The 19,855-nt window shown below is 42.2% G+C and overlaps 1 protein-coding gene across 1 annotated transcript in view; it reads right to left on the bottom strand.

The window, feature by feature from the left end:
- optc (opticin) overlaps positions 1 to 15,930 on the bottom strand; it is a 51,244-nt gene extending 35,314 nt beyond the window's left edge. The window contains exons 1-2 of the mRNA XM_061922547.1: positions 15,787 to 15,930; positions 11,679 to 11,909 (exon numbers count right to left, since the gene is read on the bottom strand). Coding sequence (XP_061778531.1) covers positions 11,679 to 11,900 — 222 coding nt within the window. The 5' untranslated portion in view covers positions 11,901 to 11,909; positions 15,787 to 15,930. The remainder of the gene's footprint in view (positions 1 to 11,678; positions 11,910 to 15,786) is intronic.
- Positions 15,931 to 19,855: the final 3,925 nt, after the last annotated feature.

Genomic DNA, 19,855 nt, shown 5'->3' with positions numbered 1-19,855 from the left:
CTAGTCCTTCACTCTCACTTTCCTCATCCACAAATCTTTCATCCTCGCTCAAATTAATTGGGGAAATCTTCGCTTTCTCGGTCCGAATCGCTCTCGCTCCTAGTGGCCATAATTGTAAACAATGTCAGATGTGAGGAGCCCTTCAACCAGTGATGTCACGCGCACATCGTCTGCTACTTCCGGTACAGGCAAGGCTTTTTTATTAGCAACCAAAAGTTGCGAACTTTATTGTCAAATTTCTCTACTAAATCCTTTCAGCAAAAATGTGGCAATATCGGGAAATGATCAAGTATGACACATAGAATGGATCTGCTATCCCTGTTTAAATAAGAAAATCTCATTTCAGTAGGTCTTTAAAGGAAACTAAATGAGCTCAAATATAACTACAAATGAGGCATAATGATACAATATGTTCATATAGCTAGCCTAAATAGCATGTTAGCATCGATTAGCTTACAGTCATGCAGTAACCAAATATGTCTGATTAGCACACTCCACATAAGTCAATAACATCAACAAAACTCACCTTTGTACATTCACGCACAGTATTAAAAGTTTGGTGGACAAAATCAGACAGAAAAAGAAGTGGCATAAATCACGTCCTAGAAAGTCGGAGAAAGTCATGCATGTACACCAGGGGTCACCAACGCGGTGCCCGTAAGGACCAGATGAGTCGCCCGCTGGCCTGTTCTAAAAATAGCTCAAATAGCAGCACTTACCAGTGAGCTGCTTCTGTTTTTTTAATTGTATTTATTTACTAGCAAGCTGGTCTCGCTTTGCTCGACATTTTTATTTCTAAGAGAGACAAAACTCAAATAGAATTTGAAAATCCAAGAAAATATTTTAAAGACTTGGTCTTCACTTTTTTAAATAAATTCATTTATTTTTTTGCTTTGCTTCTTATGACTTTCAGAAAGACAAATTTAAAGAACAAATGCAACCTTAAAAATGATTTTAGGATTTTTAAACACATATACCTTTTTACCTTTTAAATTCCTTCCTCTTCTTTCCTGACAATTTAAATCAATGTTCAAGTATTTTTTTTTTATTATTGTAAATAATAATAAATCAATTGTATTTAATTCTTCATTTTAGCTTCTGTTTTTTCAACAAAGAATATTTGTGAAATATTTATTCAAACTTATTATGATCAAAATTCCCAAAAATTATTCTGGCAAATCTAGAAAATCCTTAAAATCAAATTTAAATCTTATTTCAAAGTCATTTGTTCTGGAAAATCTAGAAGAAATAATGATTTGTCTTTGTTAGAAATATAGCTTGGTCCAATTTGTTATATATTCTAACAAAATGCAGATTGGATTTTAACCTATTTAAAATATGTCATCAAAATTCTAAAATTAATCTTAATCAGGAAAAATGACTAATGATGTTCCACACATTTTTTTAATAGTTTTTTCAAAAACATTCAAATTAGCTAGTTTTACTCTTCATATTTTTCGGTTGAATTTTGAATTTTAAAGAGTCAAAATTGAAGATAAACTATGTTTCAAAATTAAATTTTCATTTTTTCCCTGTTTTTCTCCTCTTTTAAACCGTTCAATTAAGTGTTTTTTTCATCATTTATTCGCTACAAAAAACCTTCCGTAAAAGGAAAAAAAAAATGTACGACGGAATGACAAACAGAAATATCCTTTTTTTTAAAAAATATATACCGATATATAGATTTTTTTTATTAAAGGTATATTGAACAAATTGGCTATTTCTGGCAATTTTTCAAAGTGTGTATCAAACTGGTAGCCCTTCGCATTAATCGGCACCCAAGAAGTAGCTCTTGGTTTCAAAAAGGTTGGTGACCCCTGATGTAAACAAACTAGGGTGAGTTCAAGGACCTCAAAAATTAGTAGGACAAAACGGCTCTCGCCAAATACCTGAATCAGTGAAGCAATTTTAATATAAACAGTGTGCTGTATAGCAATTAGGGATATTTGTGTCATGTTTGTCCTCCCATAGAAACCAAATTAAAACAAAAAATATGTTTTTTGTCACTGAAGGCATCATGTGGAGTTATGTACTTAACAAAAACGAGTGAAATAACTGAAAACATGTTTTCTATTCCAGTTTCTTCAAAATAGCCACCGTTTGCTCTGATTACTGCTTTGCACACTCTTGGCATTCTCTCCATGAGCTTCGAGAGGTAAGTCACCTGAAGTGATTTTCACCTCACAGGTGTGCTTGAAGCTCATCGAGACAATGCCTTACAGTTTTTGGGCAGTTTAAAGGCCTTAAAGTGGTCACATTCTCCGTTTTAGTATTGGGAATTTTGGAAAAGATCTTAACTAAAGTGTCCGATAATATCGGAAATTAGCGGTTTCAATAAGGCAAATATATGACTTTTTAAAACGCCGCAGAGAGAGAAGTACAAAGCGACAATAAACCTAATATAAAATGAATTAATATCGACAACTTTTTACACACACAAGTGAATGCAAGGCATACTTGGTCAACAGCCATACAGGTCACACTGAGGGTGGCCACATAGACAACTTTAACACTGTTACAAATTTGCGCCACACTGTGAACCCACACCAAACAAGAATGATCCGTTTCCCGGATCACATCTGTAGTTTATGTTTGTATCCTTTTTTTGTGTTTTGATCATTTCTGGACTCTGCCGATCCCATTGTTTGAGCACTTCCTAGTTTATATTCATCACCATGGCAACTTCATTTGTTCCACCTGCACTGGCGCCTGGCACTCACCTGTCTTTGATTATTGCTTTGTATTTAAGACCGCCTGCTACCTCAGTTCTTTCTGGACGTTTTGTTTGCTTCTTGCAACAGTTGCGTGTTCTAGTCCTGCCTTTTGTATGTACTTTGCTAAGTCTTAGCTTAGCTTCCGCGCGCTCGGCACGCCCTTCTATGGACTTTGAACTCGACTCTTGCTAACTGTTAGCGTTTCACTTTCTGTGCATTTGTTTTACCCTGTTCTTTTGTTACATTTTAATATTAAAACAAGTATTTTACCTTCAATCCTGCTGCTCCTCGTCCTGTAGCATCCAGGGGTAACTACTCACGCGCATCCAAAATGCGTCACGCACGCACCAGAACAAATACCCAGAACCCCTTGCAGCACTAACTCTTCTTTGACGTTACAATATACACCCCCTGTTACTCAACTCAACCCCGCCCACCTCAACCTCCTCATGCTCTCTCAGGGAGAGAACCCCAGAACCCCTTGCATCACTAACTCTTCCGGGATGCTACAATATATATTTATATATATATTTAAAAAATGTTTGCCTTTGCTACGGCTCCGCCATGAGGTTGCGACTTGTCCAGGGTGTACTCCACCTTCCGGCCGAATGCAGCTGAGATGGGCTCCAGCGACCCCAAGCGGTAGGAAATGGATGGATGGATGGATAGATGGATGGATGGATGGGCCTTTGCTACCAGAGAGTGACATACCGTGTGAACGAAAATGCCATGAGAGTCGGATTTCAACATTTATTTTTTCAAGACCATGGTCTTGTGAAGTTTGGACTATCTGATGAACAGCCTGTTTGAGTTTAAATCGGTTATCCATAAATTCCAGACTCTCTCTTGTCTATTTTCTCTCTCCTCTTTTTTTTCCCGTATTTAATCGCTCTACATATTCTGGTTACAATCCTCAAGTGTAAATATTTGGCATTGTCCCCAGATCTTAAGGTTTTGTTTTGGCGTCTGCCTACATAGTAGTATTCAAACACACAGGGACGGAAACATATTTCCCAAAAAGACCCCGCATGCCAGGGAAATAAACGTCATTATTTGAGCCTCCACGGACCGTTAAATCCCACTGTTCAGATATTTTGCGGCCAACTCTGTTTCGAATTATATTTTTAGTTAGAAATAGGCTGAATTTCACACATTACGTATATGTAACCTCGGAATACTGAAATTGTACACCATGGCCCTGGTCGATATGGTTCTTTCTATACTGCTTCTACATGTAGTTTAACTACATTTCCCAGTAGCTTGGCGGTAGCCTCACTACTTTTTAAACAAGTAACGTTTTCAGTGACAGGTGCGTAGATGGCCCAGGTGGGCCTTCTTATCTGATCAACTGTCGCCCTTTAATAGCAGCAGCCGTGAGGTAGTTGGGGGTGCTGCTGGGAGACATCATCATCCATCATCATAGCAGTCTGTCGACAATGACTGTTTCATTTAGGTCGGACCATAGACCTCCACCCAGCCCTGTCTTTTGCCTTCACCTGCCAGGTTGCAGTGTCGATCTTCAGTTCCCTCGAATTCCGTTTGACGGTGGTCCTTGTACCTTAGCCTTGGCCTCCCTCGGTTTCGTTTTCCCTTCCTCCAACTGTGAGTAGAGCAGATGGCGGGGGAGCCGCTCTTGACTCATTCTCTCTACATCTCAGGTTGGTTTGGGTTAAGAAGTCATCCGTTGAAGGCAGTCCAGCACGACTTAGGACCTCTGTGTTCGGGATTTTGTCCGTCCAGGAGATATCCATGATGGTCCGAAGGTGGCGCTTCATGTAGGGGTGAAGTTTTCTGACTTGCAACCTGTAGATGCTCCAAGTTACAGTTGCTCTGTACACCTTGCACTTGATGCAAATAGAGACATGCTTGTTGTTCCAGAGTCTTTCCCTTAATTTCCCAAACACAGCACTCGCTCCCCCCATCCTGAGTCTGATCTCATCATCAAGCTTGGCGTTTTCTGTCACTGTACTTGAATGTTCGGCATTGCACAAGTGGGTCTCCCATGACACGGACCTCCCCTGGTCGGGATGATGTGGGCTGATACTTGGGTGGCTGGTACAAGCATTTCGTCTTCTTGATGTTTATTTTGATGCTGAACCGACTAGCTGTTGCTGAAAACTTGTGCAACTATAGCACTGTCGTCCGCAAACCGTAATTCTCTCACAACCTTAACTGTTGTCTTGCTCTTTCTTGCTGAGAGACACAAAGGCAGAAAAGACACTGTTCGAGGAGACTTCCCTTCTCCCCAGCCACTTCGTCCAAGTCAGGGGCGTCACTAGACCTAATACTGGGGCACACCTGGGGCACAAATAATTCATGTGAGCGTGCAAAGCGCGCAAGCAAAAACATTTTTAGCACTTATTTATCATAAAAATTACATAAATAGTGCTTTAAACTATGGAATCATATCAGATGATGTTGTATGGATCTTTGATTAACCACCTGGAATTAACTAATGCATTTGACCTACTTGTGCACTTTTTTTACTCCAGACTTCTAAACTGCTACTGGTAAAAGCAAAAAGGAAGAGCGATGAATCTTTTTGAAATATTTATTGCAGTAATCATCTGCAGATTTAACATCTACAAAAGTAAAACAAAAAAATAAAGCACCCCTACATCTCTGGGTTCTTTTATATTATTTAATTTCCATTGTTGGCAATGTGGCGAATTCGATTTCAGATACACAAAACTATAAAATATACACAAAACAATAAAGCCACAGTAGTAGAATAAATGAACAACTGTTGTGTGTCTGTTCAGGGAATCATTTTCTGGGAAGAAAACTAATGTCTCGTTTTCATTTTTGCAAAGTGGTCAATCACTCTGGACAGACATGGAAATATTACAGTAACTGTTCTACAGTTGACCAGTGGTTCCCAACTGCTGGGTCGTGACATAAAAGTGGATTGTGTGTCATTTTCAGTGAGTCGCAGTCAGATGTGTGCTTGAAAAAAAAAAGTTTAGGGAGAAAAAAATCAAATTGTGGCAACAAAACCAGATATTTTTTGCCATTTTTCTAGTGACTATTAGTGAGTATTTTAGCAAAAGGCAAAGCGACTAACAAGTTGGAGGAGGACTCAGGACAGACATGGAAATATATTTTAAAAAAATCTAAATGGGGCAACAAAACCCGATATTTTCAGCCATATTTCTGAAAACTAATACAGAAATTTTACTATTTTTTCTGGAAACAAAACCAGATGCTTTAGCTGTAGTCATTTTTCTGGTGACAAAACAACATTATTTTAGTCAAAGTCGCCCCGATTAACAAGACAAGTCTACTGTGCTATTTTTCTGTGAAATAAACTTGAATGATTTAAAAATTTGGCTCACGACTTGATGCTATGGAAAAAAAATGTTCTTCCTGAAGATAAACTATTTGAGAAGCACTCAACTCACACATGCTTACTCCAAATCATCATTGATGCAGAACCAGCAGACTATAACCAACATTATGTTTCATGTTCAATGGAAATTCCCCCGACAGCTCGTACAGCAAATGAACATGTTTGTCTTGATACAAGGAATAACGTTAGCTAACTTAGCATCAACTTAAGACAATGATGTTGCCTAGCTAGCTAGGACTTCACTTACGTCTCTCATTCCTCGCTTCTTCTCTGCTGCGGGCGAATAACTTTCTTAAATCCATCTAGGAGTTACAGTTTGAGTCAAATCAAAATCAAAATAATGTAATTAACAAATTGTTGTTGGTTAACGTTACCTACCTCACGCAGTGATTTGCATCCTCTCTCTCAACGGAAGTCTCGATCCACACGTGAATAAATTACCATATTAATTAGCCATGTGCTCATTGGTGGAGTGAATACAGTAGCAATCAATTACCATACTAAGTAGTATGTGCGCTGTTGTCTATGTTATGTGGACTTAAAACTCTGAAGCGTTTTTTTTTTTTATTGGTGAAATGTTTACTGGGGCACTGCAGATCAACAGTGGGGCACGTGCCCCAGTGAAATATCTCTGGCGACGCCCCTGGTCCAAGTCCTCCCAGGGGATCCCGAGACGTTCCCAGGCCAGCGGGGAGACAAAGTCTACCCAATGTGTCCTGGGTCTTCCCCGCGGCCTCCTACCGGTCGGACGTGCCCAAAACATCTCCCTAAGGAGGCGTTCCGGTGGCATTCTGACCGGATGCCCGAACCACCTCATCTGGCTCCTCCCCATGTGGAGGAGCAGAAGGTTTATTTTGAGTTCCTCCCGGATGACAGAGCTTCTCACCCTATCTCTAAGGGAGAGCCCCGCCACCTGGCGGAGGAAACTCATTTCGGCCGCTTGTACCCGTGATCTTGTCCTTTCAGTCATAACCCAAAGTTCATAACCATAGGTGAGGTTGGGAACGTAGATCGACCTGTAAATTGAGAGCTTTGCCTTCCGGCTCAGCTCCTTCTTCACCACGACTGATCGATACAGCGTCCGCATCACTGAAGACGCCGCCCTGATCGGCCTGTCGATCTCACAATCCACTCTTCCTTCACTCGTGAACAAGACTCTGAGGTACTTGAACTCCTCCACTTGGGGGAGGGGCTCCTCCCCAACTCGGAGATGGCTCTCCTCCCTTTTCCTGGCGAGAACCATGGACTTGGAGGTGCTGAATCTCATCCCAGTCGCCTCACACTCGGCTCGGAACCGATCCAGTGAGAGCTGAAGATCCCGGCCGGATGAAGCCATCAGGACCGCATCATCTGCAAAAAGCAGAGACCTAATCCTGCAGCCACCAAACCGGATCTCCTCAACGCCTTGACTGCGCCTAGAAATTCTGTCCATAAAAGTTATGAACAGAATCGGTGACAAAGGACAGTCTTGGCGGAGTCCAACCCTCACTGGAAACGTGTCCGACTTACTGCCGGCAATGCGGACCAAGTTCTGACACTGATCGTACAGGGAGCGGACCGCCACAATAAGACAGTCCGATACCCCATACTCTCTGAGCACTCCCCACAGGACTTCCCGAGAGACATGGTTAAAGGCCTTCTCCAAGTCCACAAAGCACATGTAGACTGGTTGGGCAAACTCCCATGCACCCTCAAGAACCCTGCCGAGAGTATAGAGCTGGTCCACAGTTCCACGACCAGGACGAAAACCACACTGTTCCTCCTGAATCGGAGGTTCAACTATCACATAATATTAAAGTATTTTTTCAGTCAAAATTGAAAGAACAAATGAATTTAGTATTTTACTGAACCACATTTTTTTCCAGGTTTTCACGGGCCACATACAATGATGTAGCGGGCCAGAACTGGGACGTCAACATCTGGTAAGTTGAATAATCCTGCGACCCAGAAAGGGTCAAATAGTAGAACAAGGTGGACGGATGGATGGAAGTTGAAAAATGCTCTTTTTCAGAATTAAATACTTATTTGTATTTTACAAACCCCGTTTCCATATGATTTGGGAAATTGTGTTAGATGTACAGGTGCTGTTCATATTATTAGAATATCATGAAAAAGTTGATTTATTTCAGTAATTATATTCAGAACGTGAAACTTACATATTATATCAATTCATTACACACATAGTGATATATTTAAAATGTTTATTTCTTTAAATGTTGATGATTAGTACTGACAATTACTGAAAATCCCAAATTCAGTATCTCAGAAAATTAGAATATTAGTTACGACTAGTACCAAAAAATATTTTTTATAAATGTGGGCCAACTGAAAAGTATGAACATGGAAAGTTTCAGCATGTACGGCAATCAATACTTAGTTGCAGCTCCTTTTGCCTGAATTGCTGCAGCGATACGGCGTGGCATGGAGTCCACCAGTCTGTTGCACTCCTCAGGTGTTATGAGAGCCCAGGTTGCTTTGATAGTGGCCTTCAGCTCTTCAGCATTATTGGGTCTGGCATCTCGCATCTTCCGCTTCACAATACCCCATAGGTTTTCTCTGGGGTTAAGGTCAGGTGAGTTTGCAGGCCAATCAAGAACAGGGATACCATGGTCCTTAAACCAGGTCCTGGTAGATTTGGCACTGTGTGCAGGTGCCAAGTCATGTTGGAAAATGAAATCTTCACCTCCATAAAATTGGTCCGCGGCAGGCAGCATAAAGTGTTCTAAAACTTCCTGGTAGACTGCTGCTATGACCCTAGACCTGAGGAAACACAGTGGACCAACACCAGCAGATGACATGGCACCCCAGACCATTACCGATTGTGGAAATTTGACACTGGACTTCAGGGAACGTGGATTCTGTGCCTCTCCTGTCTTCCTCCAGACTCTGGGACCTTGATTTCCAAAGGAGATACAAAATTCAGTTTCATCTGAAAACATAACTTTGGACCACTCAGCAGCAGTCCAGTCCTTTTTGTCTTGAGCCCAGGCGAGACGCTTTTGACGTTGTCTCTTATTCAAGAGTGGCTTTACACAAGGAATGCGACAGCTGAAGCCCATATCTTGCATACGTCGGTGAGTGGTGGTTCTTGAAGCACTGACTCCAGCTGCAGTCCACTCTTTGTGGATCCCCCCCACATTTTTGAATCAGTTTTGTTTGACAATCCTATCCAGGGCGCTGTTATCCCTCTTGCTTGTACACTTTTTTCTACCACATCTTTGTCTTCCCTTCGCCTCTCTATTAATGTGCTTGGACACAGAGCTCTGGGAACATCCAACCTCTTTGGCAATGACCTTTTGTGTCTTGCCCTCCTTCTTTAAAGTATCAATGGTCATCTTTTGGACAGTTGCCAAGTCAGCAGTCTTCCCCATGATTGTGTGTCAATGAGAATCAAAACGAGAGACCATTTAAAGGCTTTTCCAGGTGTTTTGAGTTAGTTAGCTAATTAGAGTGTGGCACCAGGTGTCTTCAATATCTGACCTTTTCACCATATTCTAATTTTCTGAGATGTTGAATTTAGGGTTTTCATTGGTTGTCAGCTATAATCATCTCCTTTTTGGCAAAAAACACTTGAAATGTATCAGTCTGTTTGGAATGAATGTATACATTCTACAAGTTTGACTTTTTAAATGGAATTAATGAAATAAATCAACTTTTTCATGATATTCTAATAATTTCACCAGCACCTGTAAATATAAACAGAATACAATGATTTGCAAATCATTTTCAACCCATATTCAGTTGAATATGCTACAAAGACAACATATTTGATGTTCAAACTGATAAACATTTTTTTTTGTAGAAAATAATCATTAACTTTAGAATTTGATGCCAGCAACACGTGACAAAGAAGTTGGGAAAGGTGGCAATAAATACTGATAAAGTTGAGGAATGCTCATCAAACACTTATTTGGAACATGCCACAGGTGTGCAGGCTAATTGGGAACAGGTGGGTGCCATGATTGGGTATGAAAACAGCTTCCCCAAAAAATGCTCAGTCTTTCACAAGAAAGGATGGGGCGAGGTACACCCCTTTGTCCACAACTGCGTGAGCAAATAGTCAAACAGTTTAAGAACAACGTTTCTCAAAGTGCAATTTCAACATCTACGCTCTATAACATCATCAAAAGGTTCAGAGAATCTGGAGAAATCACTCCACGTAAGCGGCATGGCCGGAAACCAACGTTGAATGACCAGTGACCTTCGATCCCTCAAAAACCGACATCAATCTCTAAAGGATATCACCACATGGGCTCAGGAACACTTCAGAAAAACCACCTTCACTAAATACAGTTGGTCGTGTTACGATCCAATACATGGACCGTTTGTTGTTTGCTTTTGTGTATGTTTCGATCACGTTTTGGACTCTGACGTTCCCGGTATTTGAGCACTTCCTTGTTTGTATTCATCACCATAGCGACTTCATTTGTTCCACCTGCACTGACGCCCGGCGCACACCTGTTTTTGATTACCGTTTTTGTATTTATACCTGCCTCCTCCCTTTGTTCGGTCTGAGTTCTTCACTTGCTTTTTGCAAAACACTCACGTTCGATCTGGTCCGTTTTTGGCTGCTATGTTCCGTCTTAGCTTCTGGGCGCTCGACGCGTGCCTTTTTGGACTTTACCTCAGTGCTAATGTTAGCCTCGCTCCCCGTGCATTACACGCGCTTTCTTTTGTCTTTGCATCAGTGTTCTTCTGTCATTTTATATGTATTAAATCCGGCTCTTACCTGCTAACTTGCTTGTCTGGTCCCATGCATCTTGAGTTGACACCTCCGAACGTGACAGGACGCTACATCTGTAAATGCAAGTTAAAGCTCTACTATGCAAAGCGAAAGCCATTTATCAACAACATCCAGAAATGCTGCCGGCTTCTCTGGGCCCGAGATCATCCAAGATGGACTGATGCAAAGTGGAAAAGTGTTCGGTGGTCTGACAAGTCCACATTTCGAATTGTTTTTGGAAACTGTGTCCTCCTGAACACAGAGGAAAAGAACCATCTGGATTGTTGTAGGCGCAAAGTTGAAAGGCCAGCATCTGTGATGGTATGGAGGTGCATTAGTACCCAAGGCATGGGTAACTTACACATCTGTGAAGGCACCATTAATGCTGAAAGGTCCATACAGGTTTTGGAGCAACATATGTTGTCATCCAGGCAACGTTATCATGGACGCCCCTGCTTATTTCAACAAGACAATGACAAAGCCACGTGTTACAACAGCATGGCTTCATAGTAAAAGAGTGGGGGTACTAGACTGGCCTGCCTGTAGTCCAGACCTGTCTCCCATGGCCTGCACACCTGTGGGATGTTCCAAATAAGTGTTTGATGAGCATTCCTCATCTTTATCAGTATTTATTGCCACCTTTCCGGACTTCTTTGTCACTTGTTGCTGGCATCAAATTCTAAAGTTAATGATTATTTGCTACAAAAAAAAATGTTTAGCAGTTTGAACATCAAATATGTTGTCTTTGTAGCATATTTAACTGAATATGTGTTGAAAATGATTTGCAAATTATTGTATTCCGTTTATATTTACATCGAACACAATTTCCCAACTCATATGGAAACGGGGTTTGTAAAACCCCCGCTGACTTCTTCATATTCCTCATACTTACCTCTTGGTCCAAGTCCTCATAATCATAATTATCTTCGTAACCGTTGGCTCCCAGGGTCTCCAAGTCCGTCACGGTGTTCAGGTCGTAGTTCTCCAGGTCAAAACCATCATCGTCGTGGGGATCACGTAGTGGCCTTGTGGACCCAGGGCAGGGTCCCGAGACAAGCAAGGCTAAGGCGACGGCCATCGTCCAAGATGGCAAAGATGCCCTCGGCTCAAACATGGGAGTCACCTGCACGCAATAGAAAGAGGCTCAGTTCTTGAGACTGTTATTACCGCAGCCGGTCCGAGTGTTGGCGAGATAAAATTGAGAATTTGGTGATGGCCACGGGCGCCTGACTTTTTTTTTTTTAGCAGAGTACAACGGCACTTCGGGTCTCGTTAGTAAAAGGAACGAGAAAATTCAATCCATATGTTCCAGACTGTCACAGTGCAGCTTGGTGTTATTGGCCTGACCCCAGGATGCAGAGTCAGGTAACTACATGCAGGCAAGAGTCATCTTAAAACTCATTTGTATACTCTAGCCTTTAAATTGACCCCCTTTTTAGACCAGTTGATCTGCCGGTTCTTTTCTTTTCCGCTCTGCCCCCCTCTTCCTTGTGGAGAAAGGGGGGGCAGAGGTCCGGTTAACAGGGATGAAGTCCTGGCTGTCCAGAGTCGGGACCCAGGGTGGACCACTCGCCTGTGCATCGTTCGGGGACATCCCTGCACTGCTGAGCCGTCTTCGCTCGGGGTGGTCTCCTGCTGGCCCCACTATGGACTGGACTCTCACTATTATGTTTGATCCACTATGGACTGGACTCTCACTATTATGTTGGATCCACTATGGACTGGACTCTCACTATTATGTTGGATCCACAATGGACTGGACTCTCACTATTATGTTGGATCCACTATGGACTGGACTCTCACTATTATGTTAGATCCACTATGGACTGGACTCTCACTTTTATGTTAGATCAATTATGGACTGGACTCTCCCTATTATGTTAGATACACTATGGACTGGACTTTCCCTATTATGTTGGATCCACTATGGACTAGACTCTCACACTATTATGTTAGATCCACTATTGACTGGACTCTCTCACTATTATGTTAGATCCACTATGGACTGGACCTCTCACGATTATGTTGGATCCACTATGGACTGGACTCTCACTATTATGTAAGATCCACTATGGACTAGGCGATCACACTATTATGTTAAGTCCACTATGGACTTATGTTAGATCCACTATGGACTGGACTCTCTCACTATTATGTTAAATCCCCTATGGAGTGGACTTTCTCACTATTATGTTAGATCCACTATGGACTGGACTCTCACTATTATGTTAGATCCACTATGGACTGTACTCTCACTATTATGTTAGATCCACTATGGACTGGACTCGCACTATTATATTAAATCCACTATGGACTGGACTCTCACAATATTATGTTAGATCCACTATGGACTGGACTCTCTCACTATCATGTAAGATCCACTATGGACTGGACTCTCTCACTATTATCATAGATCCACTATGGACTGGAGTCTCACTATTATGTTGGATCCACTATGTACCGGACTCTCACAATATTATGGTAGATCCACTATGGACTGGACTCGCACTGTTATGTTAAATCCACTATGGACTGGACTCTCACAATATTATGTTAGATCCACTATGGACTTGACTTTTACAATATTATGTTAGATCAATTATGGACTGGACTCTCACACTATTATGTTAGATCCATATAGATATATATATATATATACACATCTATCCATCTCTTCCGCTTATCGAGGTCGGGTCGGCGGGGCAACAGCCTAAGCAGGGAGGACCAGAATTCCCTCTCCCCAGCCACTCGTCCAGCTCTTCCCGGGGGATCCCGAGGCGTTCCCAGGCCAGCGGGGAGACTTAGTCTTCCCCGTGGCCTCCTACAGGTTGGACATGCCCTTAACACCTCCCTGACCAGATGCCCGAACCACCTCATCTGGCTTCTCTCGATGTGGAGGACCAGCGGCTTTACTTTGAGCTCCTCTCGGGATGGCAGAGCCTTCTCGCTATATATATATATATATAATATATATATGTCTTCTGATGATTGAGGGGAACCCCTCATGAAACAGTTCTGTAGAGATGAAGTAGTCTTGTGATTTCCCCCACACATACATATATATACAGTATAAGTTGGGTCTTGAGTAAGGATCGGATCCCGAGATGCAGAGACGGGAGGCGGAGTTGAATCACAAAAGAAGATTGTCTTTAATAAGTTCAAAAGGATAGCTCAAGGCGATGGGGCAAAAGCGCACACCTGGAAGAGGACTAAACTGAAGGAGGACTCTCGATGGTCAGCAACAGGTTCAACAAAAACTTATCTCGGCTTACTGGGGAACTAGGGAACAAAAAACACCAGAAGTAAGGAATGGTGATAAGAAAGGAGAAGGATGCGAGTTGAGCATGCGGGCATGGAAAGCACAGGAGTCATTAACCGGCGAGGAGCAGCTGACGGTGGGGAACTTAAATAGAGCCGAGCAGTGAGTAGTCGCAGGTGTGCTAGTTGGAACTAATGGATGGAGGAAAAAATAACACAAAAGCAATACGGAAAAGACAGGAAAACAATACACAACACATATATATATATATTTAAGTCAAAAAATGCCCAGGCCTGCACTAGTCTCAATCGGATCAGCTATTCTCCAGGGAGATCAAATAAAGTATTCAATTATTAGTGACGTGAATTGTATTTCTATAGCGCTTCTCAGTAGAAGCATTTAAGTCTCACCTTAAAACTCATTTGTATACTCTAGCCTTTTAACAGACTCCCTTTTTAGACCAGTTGATCTGCCGTTTCTTTTCTTTTTCTTCTATGTCCCACTCTCCTTTGTGGAGGGAGTCCGGTCCGATCCGGTGGCCATGTACTGCTCGCCTGTGTATCGGCTGGGGACATCTCTGCGCTGCTGATCTGCCTCCGCTTGGGATGGTTTCCTGCTGGCTCCGCTGTGAACGGGACTCTCGCTGCTGTGTTGGATCCGCTTTGGACTGGACTCTCGCGACTGTGTTGGATCCATTATGGATTGAACTTTCGACAGTATCATGTTGGACCCGCTCGACATCCATTGCTTTCCTCCTCTCCAAGGTTCTTAGTCATCATTGTCACCGATGTCCCACTGGGTATGAGTTTTCCTTTGCCCTTATGTGGGCCTACCGAGGATGTCGTAGTGGTTTGTGCAGCCCTTTGAGACACTAGTGATTTAGGGCTATATAAGTAAAACATTGGTTGATTGATTGATTGATTTTCTCCAGTGACTCAAGACACTTTTACATCGTGAAACCCAATATCTCAGTTACATTTAAACCAGTGTGGCTGGCACTGGGAGCAGGTAGGTATAGTTTCTTGCCCAAGGACACAACGGCAGTGACTAGGAATCGAACCTGGAACCCTCAAGTTGCTGGCACGACCGAGCTATACCGCCCGGTTATTATATTGTTATTGTTTTGGTATTTCATGAATAGGATCATTTTTTCCCCTTAGTCACATCCTCGTCGTGTTGTAATTGGTGAGGCAAAGAGACAATTTAGCGGTTGGGTGAGAACACCCGAGGAATGTTTACTGCGAAAGTGACAATTGTTTGTGAGGGTTGGTCCAAAGACTACGTCAAGGGGAAGAGAGAGTCAAGTTTCTCATGACAATTTTGCCTAAAAGAAGTAAAACATGCGGTGTAATTCCAAACCACTGCGACCCTCACCCAAAACAATTACCATTCCATGTACGCATAATCAAAGTAGTGCTTTTTTATATATATTTTTTAAAAGTATTCTGTTTACATTGCTATACAGACTAAGCGTTCTACATGATTGAAAAAATTACTCTTTTCCGAGAGAAAAAAAAAAAAAACAAAAAAAACATGGACTGAAGGTCAGGTTTTAATCCTGCTGAGAGAAAACACATTCCTCCCCCTGATTAAATCAGCCAAGAGCGGGGGAACACATTTAAATGAATGTTCTTTTTTAATATGATTGGTATTTATTCTTGATGCAATTTGACCAATTAATTAGCGGCCGACTTGACATAATTAGTATCGACGCACAAGACAGTCATAGCCGACAACTTACCGGTTTATTTCCGTAGTTCGGTCTTGGAGGGTTTGCGGACTTCGGAACTTCTTTTGCTGTAGTTCCCTTCTTCGTAGCTTGAGGTGGACTCCCTGGCCGGTCCCAGAGTCCAGGCAGGTCTGGCTGTTCCCTCGGCCGCAGTCTTGCTTCTGAACAATGCGTCATTATGAAGGGGGGAAAAGTGAGGGGGGGGGGGGGGGGGGGGGGGGGGTGGCAGGGGAGAAAGAAAAAGGGGGTTGTGCGGGTCATTTCAGTCAACGTGTACTCAGCTGTCAACAAGTCTGCACGAGAAGGTCATTGCTAAAAAAAATTTTTTTGTCCTGACCCATTCATCTATCAATCCACCGCTTATCCGAGGTCTGGTCGCAGGGTCAGCAGCCTAAGAAGGGATGCCCAAACTTCCCTCTCCCAAGCCACTTCGTCTTGTTATGAATTGCAAGGGAAGTGACGGCAAACGGACACCAGAGGGCTAGAATGTCCAATGCTTTATCATATATAAAGTTAACATACAGTGGGGCAAACAAGTATTTAGTCAGCCACCGATTGTGCAAGTTCTCCCAATTAAAATGATGACAGAGGTCTGTAATTTTCATCATAGGTACACTTCAACTGTGAGAGACAGAATGTGACAAAAAAAATGCAGGAATTCACATTGTAGGAATTTTAAATTATGGTGGACTATAAGTATTTGGTCAACCATTCAAAGCTCTCACTGATGGAAGGAGGTTTTGGCTCAAAATCTCACGATACATGGATTCATTCTTTCCTTAACACGGATCAATCGTCCTGTCCCCTTAGCAGAAAACCAGCCCCAAAGCATGATGTTTCCACCCCCATGCTTCACAGTAGGTGTGGTGTTCTTGGGATGCAACTCAGTATTCTTCTTCCTCCAATCACGACGAGTTGAGTTTATACCAAAATGGATACATGGATGATACAGCAGAGGATTGGGAGAATGTCATGTGGTCAGATGAAACCAAAATAGAACTTTTTGGTATAAACTCAACTTGTCGTGTTTGGAAGAAGAATACTGAGTTGCAAACGGAACTTCGCAGGCACTGTGCAGGTGAGACTATGATTTATTTACTATAATTCAGTCCAAAAACTGAAAAGCATGCCGGTAGCATGGGAAAGTCCAAAAACAGGAATTCACACTTGACTTGTTGAATTGGAGCAAACATGACACGAAAAACAGGAATACATTACTCTCCAATTAGTGCCCAGGAGCAGGTGAACATCCTGAACACTAATCAGAGGCAAGTGGGAAATAATCAGCACCCATGGCAAACAAGAAAAAAACAACTCAGGGGTGCTGAAACATAACCAAAAGAGTCTTTAACTAAAGAAAAACATGATCCGGGCAATGGACCAGGACATGATTTACAAACCCTGTTTCCATATGAGTTGGGAAATTGTGTTAGATGTAAATATAAATGGAATACAATGATGCACTACAAAGACAAGATATTTCATGTTCAAACTCATAAACTTAATAGTTTTTTTGCAAATAATAATTAACTTAGAATTCCATGGCTGCAACACGTGCCAAAGTAGTTGGGAAAGGGCATGTTCACCACTGTGTTACATCACCTTTTCTTCTAACAACACTCAATAAATGTTTGGGAACTGAGGGAACTAATTGTTGAAGCTTTGAAAGTGGAATTCCGTTCTTGTTTTATGTAGAGCTTCAGTCGTTCAACAGTCCGGGGTCTCCACTGTCGTATTTTACGCTTCGTAATGCGCCGCACATTTTCGATGGGAGACAGGTCTGGACTGCAGGTGGGCCAGGAAAGTACCCGCTCTCTTTTTTTTACGAAACCATGCTGTTGTAACACTTGTCTTGCTGAAATAAGCAGGGGCGTCCATGATAATGTTGCTTGGATGACAACATATGTTCACAGATGTGTAAGTTACCCATGCCTTGGGCACTAATACACCCCCATAACATCACAGATGCTGGCTTTTGAACTTTGCGCCTATAACAATCCGAATGGTTATCTTCCTCTTTGTTCCGGAGGACACCACGTCCCCTGTTTCCAAATATTATTTGAAATGTGGACTCGTCAGACCACAGAACACCTTTCCACTTTGCATCAGTCCATCTTAGATGAGCTCGGGCCCAGCTAAGCCGGCGGCATTTCAGCATATTGTTGATAAATGGGTTTGGTATGCATAGTAGAGTTTTAACTTGCACTTACAGATGTAGCGACCAACTGTAGTTACTGACAGTGGTTTTATGAAGTGTTCCTGAGCCCATATGGTGATATCCTTTACACACTGATTTTGTTCGGTTTTTGATTGAGTACCGCCTGAGGGATCAAAAGTCCGTAATATCATCGCTTACGTGCAGTGATTTCTCCAGATTCTCTAAACTTTTTGATGATTTTACGGACCGTAGATGGTAAAATCCCTAAATTCCTTGTAATAGCTCGTTGAGAAATGTTGTTCTAAAACTGTTCGACAATTTGCTTACAAAGTGGTGACCCTCGCCCCATCCTTGTTTTTGAATTGCTTAGCATTTAATGGAAGCTGTTTTTATACCCAATCATGGCACCCACTTGTTCCCAATTAGCCTGCACACCTGTGGGAGGTTCCAAATAAGTGTTTAATGAGCATTCTTCAACTTTATCAGTATTTATTGCCACCTTTCCCAACTTCTTTGTCACTTCTTGCTGGCATCAAATTCTAAAGTTAATGATTATTTGCAAAAAAAAAATGTTTATCAGTTTGAACATCAAATATGTTGTCTTTGTAGCATATTTAACTGAATATGGTTTGAAAATGATTTGCTAATTATTGTATTTTGTTTATATTTACATCCAACACAATTTCCCAACTCATATGGAAACGGGGTTTGTAGTACCCATTGGCTTATTTACTACTAAAATAAAATGTATATTGTATGTACGCTACGTTTTTAATGCCAAAATTGTTCTTTGATTGCATTAAAAAACAACATCATCAGATTTTTGGGGTAAATTACGCTAAAAAAAAAAAAAAAAATTGTGACCTTTGTTTTGAAAAGTATTGAAATACATTTTGGTACCGGGACCAAAATGTTGGTACCGGGACAACGTATATGGTACTGTGGTATTGTGTACCCCATTTCATTAAAGTTGTTTACACGCTAAAATTTAAATGTTCACACAACATATTTTTACACACCAGACGCAACCCAACAGCCACAAGTCAATCAATCAATCAATCAATGTTTATTTATATAGCCCCAAATCACAAATGTCTCAAAGGACTGCACAAATCATTACGACTACAACATCCTCGGAAGAACCCACAAAAGGGCAAGGAAAACTCACACCCAGTGGGCAGGGAGAATTCACATCCAGTGGGACGCCAGTGACAATGCTGACTATGAGAAACCTTGGAGAGGACCTCAGATGTGGGCAACCCCCCCCCTCCCCCTCTAGGGGACCGAAAGCAATGGATGTCGAGCGGGTCTAACATGATACTGTGAAAGTTCAATCCATAGTGGCTCCAACACAGCCGCGAGAGTTCAGTTCAAGCGGATCCAAGACAGCAGCGAGAGTCCCGTCCACAGGAAACCATCTCAAGCGGATCAGCAGCGTAGAGATGTCCCCAACCGATACAGGCGAGCGGTCCATTCTGGGTCCTGACGAGCGGTCCATCCTGGGTCTCGACTCTGGACAGCCAGTACTTCATCAATGGTCATCGGACCGGACCCCCTCCACAAGGGAGGGCGGGACATAGGAGAAAGAAAAGAAGCGGCAGATCAACTGGTCTAAAAAGGAGGTCTATTTAAAGGCTAGAGTATACAGATGAGTTTTAAGGTGAGACTTAAATGCTTCTACTGAGGTAGCATCTCGAACTGTTACCGGGAGGGCATTCCAGAGTACTGGAGCCCGAACGGAAAACGCTCTATAGCCCGCAGACTTTTTTTGGGCTCTAGGAATCACTAATAAGCCGGAGTCTTTTGAACGCAGATTTCTTGCCGGGACATATGGTACAATACAATCGGCAAGATAGGCTGGAGCTAGACCGTGTAGTATTTTATACGTAAGTAGTAAAACCTTAAAGTCACATCTTAAGTGCA

This window comes from Nerophis ophidion, linkage group LG16, assembly GCF_033978795.1.
Source record: "Nerophis ophidion isolate RoL-2023_Sa linkage group LG16, RoL_Noph_v1.0, whole genome shotgun sequence".
In the NCBI taxonomy this organism is placed as follows: Eukaryota; Metazoa; Chordata; class Actinopteri; order Syngnathiformes; family Syngnathidae; genus Nerophis; species Nerophis ophidion.
This window is presented reverse-complemented; position numbering and strand designations above follow the sequence as displayed.